The sequence below is a fragment of the Nuphar pumila genome, chromosome 15 (assembly GCF_984573655.1).
Source record: "Nuphar pumila chromosome 15, dmNupPumi1.hap1.1, whole genome shotgun sequence".
Taxonomy (NCBI): Eukaryota; Viridiplantae; Streptophyta; class Magnoliopsida; order Nymphaeales; family Nymphaeaceae; genus Nuphar; species Nuphar pumila.
The window spans coordinates 82294839-82303938 of NC_143263.1; the positions used below are offsets into that span (position 1 = coordinate 82294839).

Here is a 9100-nt window from a genome sequence, read left to right on the forward strand (position 1 = left end):
TCTGTGTCCAACATGCTGGCCAAGAGAACCGATGATCATTGCCTGCTTCCACAATACCCGAACATACCAAGGTTGGTCCACGTCGTGCCGAAGAAGGAGAGGTTGCACATGCAACAATGGCACCCGCCAAGGAGAAGACATAGAAGCGCGCTTGCCTCACACATCCTCTTAAAGGAAAGGTTTCTTTTGCACAGCAACAACTCCAACAGCTTGCGAAAGGACCACCGAAGGTCAATTGCCGGCCATTCTTCCCAAGGGCAGTGTACGCACGAACGATGACTCTGATGAGGTGAATCAAAAGGGTATTCTGATGAGGTGAATCAAAATGGGTTTTCTCAACAAGCCAAAAGTCCCTTCTCTTTCACGTTTTGCATTTTTTAACAGCAAGGAGATGAGAGAGACGTTGGGGGTAGAGTAGATGTTCTTTCTTGGAACTTCAAGTGTCGCCCAAGGAACCCAATGAAAAGGGTCCATCCCAACAAGTAGAACCAAGTCCAGACGGGTTATGAATGGACTCGTGGACCCAAACCCGCCCAGTGAATTGATTCAGTTTGTCTGGGTTTTAAACTATGACTAAATATTATAGAAAATTATTAAAAATTAAAGAAAACTACCCAAATACCCACAACACCTGCCAATGGCCAAAAATAAATCCTACTGGCCATTGAAACTAAACCTAATTAAAATAAACTAAAAATTACAATTTGCTTAAAAATGAATCTAACTTTCAAAATTTCAAGTTTCGGCGTGAGCTGGGTTCGGGTGACCGGACTCGAGTTCGCACAGATGCACTGCATCACATCTAGAACTAACAGTCATGTGGTTCATGTGGAAAGATAAGCTACCTGATTGGATGTCCTTCATACAATTATTTCAAAATCATAATGCAATGCAGGGAACCATGCATGAAATCCAACATTCTTTCCAAAAGAAAGAACCAAAAAATTATCTTGACGATTCAATGTGGTGATTCAATCAATCTACATTAGAAAAGCAGCTCCCAACTAACATGGTACTCGATTTCAATATTAGGTGGAATCTTCTTTGTGATTTTTCTTAAAAAAAATCAGTTTGTTTGTGTTTTGGAATGGTAGTTCGATGTGGACCACAAGTGGAGAGAATTGTGGTTATGTCTCTTTGTTACGAATTAAGACAAATACCTTTAATGAAAACCCTCATTCTAGTAGAAGAATAAAAAGGAAGAGAAAAATAGGGAGCTCTTTCTTCTTTTTGACCACTTATCAAGTGAAATCCAGCAAAATTGCAACTTTGAATGTTTGGTTTCGAGCATGTTGTGGAGTATGAATCTTATGATACGTTAAAAATCTCTGCCCCATAGTGCATTATCTCGTGTGGCTTCTGACTGTCTACTACTAACGAGGGGAGATCCAGCGATGAGGCCAGAACAGGTGCCTGAGCACCCTCCATCTTTTAGCATGTCAACTGTGACGCAGGATGCAATCACAGTTATTGAATTGCTCATGACAATGCACAAGTGTCCATTTCTCGAATTCTGCAGGAGGTTGGATATGTTTGTAAAGAAAATTGACGTAAGTTGGACTGTAATTCTATTGACCGCAAGGCAGTGGAATGTTGTTGTATATATTCACTAGTTACTCAACTAGACTATACATGTAAATCCCAGAGCGGGGACTTTATTAGATCTAGTATATTTTGTCATATGGCTGATCTTTTACTTCCTGAGACTGAGGTGCTTAATAATATTTTAGAGCCAAATGATCGAAAGTTCCCATTCATTAAGGCATATGCAAATAATGGCCTATGGATTGCTTGGATTCTCCAACCCTCTTTTGATATGGTGAAATTTCATTTGCACAGAAGTTTATTAGCTTACAGGAATCCAGACATCATTCTTTGTAAATTTTTTGAGTGTATATTACCAGGGGCTGCTCAAGAGAAGTTGAGGCCAAAGGCTAATCCTCTAAATGAGACCCTATTTTTTTTCGTTGTAAGTAAAAATTCTATTATTTATTAAAAGGAGTTGTTCTTAAATTCTTAATATCCTCCGTATTTAGTAATTGGGTTCATATATATATATATATATATATATATATATATATATATATATATATATATATATATATATATATATATATATATATATATATATATATATATATATATATACACGACAGCTATTTACACATCTGATATACTAGAAGAGCAACAAAAGGTTATTTACAAATCATGTATATCAGGTACCCGATCAAGGGGTCTATCTTTCCAAGTCTGCATCTGATTGAGAACAACCCACTATGCTAGCTGATCACGAGGTAAAATATCATACATTTTTTAAACCTAGTTTACTGAATCTGTTGAAACCATATGACTGTAAAAAAACAAAGTCCCTACAAGAAGAGGCAATAATAATGCTAGAAGAGGGATCAATCACTTGCCGTATCTCCGTCCAATCCCACTCTGTTTTATATGTAGAAATGTAACCATTCCTCCAACTTGCAAACAGAAAATTTTCACCTGAATATCGCACAGCAAATCCCACCTGCCATTGATACCTCCAATGAGTAAGGGATAACTACAATGGAGGCCCCTTTGGGTCGGGGCAGTTTTTGGTTCAGGATGGGCCTAATGGAGGCCCCTCCAAGATTTGAGGCCACAAATTTGAGCCCCCTAAGCGGTGGCCTCAAATCTCAAAGAGGCCAGCCGACCCTGTATATCACCTCATGTATACCATGTACAGTGAAAAGATGCAGTGTTTGTAGGATATCATCAGAATTTTGCTGAGAGCCAAGGGAGGAAAGACCTTTCCCCAACTTGAATATCAAAAAAAGAAAAAAGTGCAATGTGATTGCACCTGATCTTTTTTCTGCAGTGATTGGCAGTCACTGGGAAGGGGGAGGGGTGGGTGGTATGCGTGGCATCCAGTCGTTGGGTCAAAACTATGATGATTGGATATCTGCTCTAGCTACTAATGCCTGGGGTCGGAGATGGTTCGTTGTCATTCCCTTTAGTGTCTTCAGAATTTGCAACGTCCAAATGGTATTGTCCAAAAGCTTTTCTTACCGTACAAGCAGAGCTCTCATTGGTCTCTATCATTCCCATTATTATTATTATTATTACCCTTTCCTTTCACTTCTCTCTCTCTACCCAGCCAGTGAAAAGTAGACTGGATCTTATCTCAGAAAATCTAAACCAAAATAAAAATAAAGAGTGCACTTGAATGCAACGGTACGCAGATCTCCATAATAAATCTGGCATGGGTACTTGGATCTTTTCTCTATCACTACACTCACTTTTGAAAGAAAATCTATTAGATACATAGAGACAAGATCATATTGATTCCATAGAGCACGGTACAAAAAGGTTTCCATCCATTGACATAGGATACTCTGCATGCTACGTTCATCTTAGCTGTCAAGCTGATGCACGTGGATCACTATATAAAAAAAAAAAGTGTATTAGCGACAGATGCTATTCATCGCTTAAATATGTTAGTGACCAATTTTGCTATGAATTTGGGATGGATAACGTTTATCTGTGGCATCCAATCGTTGGGTCAATTATGATGATTGGATCTGCTCTCGCTGCTGATGCGTGGGGTTGGAGATGGTTCTTCGTCATTCCCTTTTGTTTCTCTTTCTGTATTTTTTTCCCCACGTACGAGAGTTATTCAACCACCGACGTACGAGTGTCCTTTCGAATTTGCAACGTCTCATCAGGTAGTATTGTCCAAAAACTTTTCTTACCGTACAAGCAGAGCCCTCATTGGTCACTATCATTCCCATTATTATTATTATTACTACCCTTTCCTTTCGCTTCTCTCTCTTTTTCTCTCTCTACCCAGCCAGTGAAAAGCAGACTGGATCTTATCTCAGAAAAACTAAACCAAAATAAAAATGCTATTTATTTGTATTTTATAAAGAGTGCACTTGAATGCAACGGTACTCAGATCTGCAATACAAAGCTGGCATGGGTACTTTGATCTTTGATCTCACTATAAAGAGTGTAAAGTTGATTTTTCTTTTTTTTTTATGATGAGGAAACCCTCACCGATAACCGAAGCAGATCTGGTCATATGCTGAACATGAGCATTTTTGCTCATGCCGACATCGTGAGCCATCCGATTTGCATTTTAAAAAGCTCAGAAGTCAACAAAACCACTGGCATTCATCCAAAATGCAAACAGACGGCCACGATGTCAGCATGAGCAAAAATGCTCATGTTCAGCATGACCTGATCTGCTTCCCACCGATAACAGGGTCACTTAATGGGCCCACTCCCCTGCGAGGTAAACAGGGTCATATGTGATAATGAATTATATCTTTTAGAATCATAGCCATCGATTTCTTATGATTGTTTTGAATTATATAAACTGAGCTATGATTGTTTTTTTTTAATTCAAAAATACGTTGGAGATCTAAGTTTTTTTTAAAATTGGATTCAGTTCATATCCAAATAGGTCAGATCCAGTATCATTCATTCAGTTCTAATTTAAGATAAAATCCAAATTTATAATGCATCAGATGCAGAATTTATTGTAGTTGGATGAAAAAAATATTGTTTCAAATATCAAACTCTTTTTTTTGAGAGAGAATCAAATATCAAATATCAAACTCAAATCACCATTCTATTTAACGTAGAGTCGATTATGTTGAATTTGGTAATTGTCATATTTAATCCATGTAAATTTTGTGTGTGAGAGAGCACAAAAATATCGGCACAAATTATGGGTCAAAAACACTTACAAGGGAATCAAGCCATGTGGAGGGAAGTGCGGACTTCAAATCCCATCAAAGTCTCCATAAAGAGGATTATATTTTTCCATTCACCTGGGATAAGATATCCCATGATTGATTTAAATATTAGGTACAGGAAAAAAAATTCACTCGCATATGAAAATTAATCACTTCCCCACATTCCACTACTCTGTTTACTTGCAGTCGAAAGCAGGTGTCATGGGACGTGTGTGAGGGAGGATAAGGTGCAATATGATTGCACAATTTTCGTGTGCTGCTGATCACCCTTCCTCTGTATTCCAACGAGGAAGGGTGATCAGGTGCAGCAGCACACTAAAAGTGTGCAAATTGATCTTATCCTCCCTTGATGTGGGGCCAAATCAGGTGCAGTCACATTGCACAAGTGCAAGTGCAATGTGCTGCTGCACTTACTCGCCCTCCATCTGCTGGTTGTACAGCTTGTCAGGTGCAGAGGCACATTGCGTTTGTGCAACATGACTGCACGTGATCCCAATTCGTTTTAGGGTTCACTTGGGGTGCACAAGTTACGCCTATGAAACATTTATATCGATTCCGAGCACGGACCCCATCATTTGAAATAGTATGAGCTCCATCATACATCCAATCCTAGCCATCCAGCAGAACCATCTAGCGGTTGATTGGTTGGTTAGGATTGTAGGTATGATGGAACCCATCATATTTTAAATGATGGGATCCGTGTTCGTCCATTCCCCATAACAAAAAGATTGGTGCAAATAATAAATTATTGAGACTTGCCCCTGAGTTTTACATCTTATCCACTAGCACATCCATTAAGAAAATTCAAAACAACCAGTCACTGCGTACTAGAGTTCCCCCCTCATGCTCTGTGATATCATGACCAACCATTCTCCCTCTCTCTCTTTCACCCACTCAACTATATATATATATATATATATATATATATATATATATATATAGAGAGAGAGAGAGAGAGAGAGAGAGAGAGAGATTTTCATTTGATAGAATAATAGGAGAGAAATAAAAATAGGATCAAGAGAAAGAACGAGCATATATGATTATGTAAAGAGAACTAGTGTTGGGGAAGGAGTATCCAGTTCACGATGGAGATGACTCATCATCGGCCGGGCACGAGAAGGGGAAGAGATCTCAGAAGTTGGTGGTGGTGGTGGTGGTGGTTGTGATGGTTGTGGAGCACTAGGGTAAGGAAGATGATGACAACGAGGAGACAGAGGAGGAGGGGTAGTGATGCTCAGCTCCAGGTTTAAGTCGGGCAGCGGTGAGGTGCCCTCGAGGCCGCTGGTAGCATCAGACATCTGGTCACAGTCTTTGCCTTCGTTATGCTGTTGCTGTTGTTCTTGCTGCAGCTGCTGCTCCTCATTCTTGTCCTTGACCTCGCGAGGCTTGCTTTCCTCGTTGGTAGACTTGGAGAGAGACAAAGCGGCGCTGTAGGAGCGGTGTGGGCGTGACAGGATGCGTGTAAGCTTGTGGTTCTTGGGATCGATGCCCATGCGCTTCAGTTTCCTTTGGAGGTAAGAGTTCCAGTAATTCTTGATCTCGTTGTCCGTGCGCCCAGGCAATCTCCCAGCAATCAGCGACCACCTGGCCAGTCAATGGCCACCACCAACAGCTGTCAGATTTGATGGATAAAATGATTTTTTATCTTGTTAATTTTTTACCGGGATCCAATGATCTGTTAACTCATCTCCTATGTACATAGTACGGCCAATCACATGGCAGTGTTTTGAGTAAAACCCGCATTCTCTTCATGTAGAGCCCATGAAATGCATCGTATAAAGTTAGCTGTGACCACATAGGACATGATTGCAGCTTGTATACGAACAGAAGTAGTATCTCCACCATGTCATGTTGTTGGTTGTAGAAAATCAGTGGTGTTTTAACAACTAATAAAATGGCTAATTAAAACAGATCTTGGAGAAAAACTTTTCTAAATCAGTGGCAACCAACAGATTACATGTGCAAACACAGTGCAGATCGCATGATACATTTTATGTAAAAGATCAACACAAAAGTGATACCGGTCCTACGTTTTGAGCGCTAGCTACTATCTTCAAATAATAGGCATCATGTCTCGTCTTGTGTGGATGCTTTGCAATCACTTTGTGCCGTTTTATCTGATCTGCTCTTAGTCCCAGCCATGGTCAACATTGTTAATTAAATCTCATGCTTTGCATCATGATATCTGGATACCACCCTCAGTCCAACCTTTCGATTTTCAAGAACGGGAATCTTATGATATGTTGGGAATCTTGGAAAGGCTTTCCAATCGGACCATGGCAAGAAAGGAAGGGAATTAGAATTGCATGGCTAGGATCTCAAAATCTGCTTCATGGGTTTTTGTTTTGGGATCTTTGGGCTTTAAACTCATGGCAGCAATTCCTGACCTAAAGAAAGATGTTGATCTAATCAAGTTTTTGGTGCTTAGTTTCGTGAATGGACATGTGAGAGGATGAAAGAGTTCCACCTGTTGCCCAATAGAGCGTGCAGCTTGATGATGAGATCTTCTTCGTCCTCGGCAAAGTTGCCCCTCTTAATGTCCGGCCTGAGATAGTTGATCCATCTCAGTCTGCAACTCTTTCCACACCTAAGCAATCCTATATACAATACAAATAATGATTCGGTTTAACAGTTTGAACCAATATGGAGATATTGGCATCTCAATTTTAACAATAGGGAACTAAGGACACATTCGGGAGCGAGAAAATACTAGGAAAAATGCATGTTGGAAAGGAAAAGTGGCAATCGAAATTTTTTGAAAGGAAAATTCTTCTAACACTAATCAAAACGCTAACAGTTTCGAACCAAATTTTCTCATACTCCCATAAACGAGACAAAAAGTTTCATGTGAAAACTACTCATACGCAAAATTGTCTTTTTCATTATAAGATTTTTTTGTTTCCATACGGGAATTAGAGCACAATTGGAAGTGAGAAAAAGATAGAATAAAAAGTGATTGGAAACGAAAAAGAGATACATTCTTCCAATTGTTTCAAACGTGAAAAATTTTCACATGATTTTTTTTAGAAAACAAGATTTTCATATAAAAAATTTCTCCATATATGGAAGTGGAGAAAATTTTCATACGACAGGAGGGTCTCTCTCTCTCTCTCTCTCTTCCAACTCGATTTTCACTTCACAAAATCAAAAGAAAAATTTTCAAACAATAACTCAGATCTCATATGTAAAATCTTCTTTTAACATGAGATTTTTCTCGCTTCCAAACATGATATCGAAAGGTATGCACCTGCAGCTTCGGGTAGGGAGCGCCAACACCCTTCCCCGTGTGTTCGGATGTAGTCAATGAGCTTCTGGTCCTCCTGCTTCGTCCATGCTCCCTTGTTGGTGTCTTTCTTTTCGCAGCAAGATTTCCTCATGATGGCGGTAACAGAGAGAGAGAGAGAGAGAGAGAGAGAGAGAGAGAGAGGTGTGGAGCTGGCTTTGGGAGGGTAATATATATGTAGTTGTAGGAGGAGGAAAAAAGAGGAGGGGTTGACTTGGACTGGCGGTTAGCATGATGGTGGTGTTGTTGCAGAGTACAACGGGGTTGAAGGTTGGAGTGGACGTGGAAGGGGATGAGGTTGTTGCCGTTAAGTATACGTCGTTGTCGAACTCTACTCGATCTCTATTGGGTTACAAGGTTGGCGAATCACATGATTCTCACTTGACTGATAGCTCCAATCGTTTGACTCCCAACTGCTTCGTTACTAGGTCTTTTGTGGACGCACAATCAATACAAACTAATATATATATATATATATATATATATATATATATATATATATATATATATATATATATATATATATATATATATATATATATATATATATATATATATATATAAGAGGGGGTGTTGCTACCATCACCTATCAGCATTGAGAGGGTTTCTCTTGTTTTTCTCAAATCTGACCATTCCTATGAGTTCTACGTGCTTGATTTTATAAAAATCCAATTCCGATATGTAAGTAGGTTTTTATGAAGCTAAAAAATTAACATGTTCAAGACCTAAAAAATCACATTTTTTTTAATCAAAACACATGATTCAAGTGTCATTTCATAGCAAAAGTGCCAAACACATTTGCAAGGTCAGATTTGTGAAAAAACAACAAAGAAACGTCTCATTTGCTTATGGTAGGTTGTGGTAGGCATGAAATGGTGTAGGCAGCTACCCTCAATTCTACTCTCTCTCTCTCTCTCTCTCTCTCTCTATATATATATATATATATATATATATATATATATATATATATATATATATATATAGGGAATGAAAACCTCTCCAATAGAAACCCTCCCAAACTTCTCTAATGGATTTTTTTTTTTACCATACAGATGTGTTCAGCATGATTGATTTACTATAAATC

General features: G+C 39.0%; 1 protein-coding gene across 1 annotated transcript; it reads right to left on the reverse strand.

Annotated features, from left to right (window-relative positions):
• Positions 1-5712: 5712 nt before the first annotated feature.
• LOC149815789 (MYB-like transcription factor 4) lies at positions 5713-8155 on the reverse strand. Its single transcript, XM_089988766.1, has 3 exons — positions 7981-8155; positions 7201-7330; positions 5713-6317 (listed from the first exon to the last, which is right to left on the reverse strand). Exons 1-3 carry the CDS (start codon positions 8108-8110, stop codon positions 5774-5776), a joined length of 804 nt encoding a protein of 267 aa, XP_089844892.1. The 5' UTR covers positions 8111-8155; the 3' UTR covers positions 5713-5773.
• Between the last annotated feature and the right edge of the window lie 945 nt (positions 8156-9100).

What these genes read in the sequence shown, in the direction of transcription:
- LOC149815789 (XM_089988766.1), bottom strand. Translation starts at nt 8,110, where the DNA reads ATGAGGAAATCTTGCTGCGAAAAGAAAGACACCAACAAGGGAGCATGG. An exon ending in CTCCCTACCCGAAGCTGCAG is followed by an intron (nt 7,331 to 7,980) that starts GTGCATACCTTT and finishes TATTGTATATAG; the next exon opens with GATTGCTTAGGTGTGGAAAG. An exon ending in CACGCTCTATTGGGCAACAG is followed by an intron (nt 6,318 to 7,200) that starts GTGGAACTCTTT and finishes TTGACTGGCCAG; the next exon opens with GTGGTCGCTGATTGCTGGGA.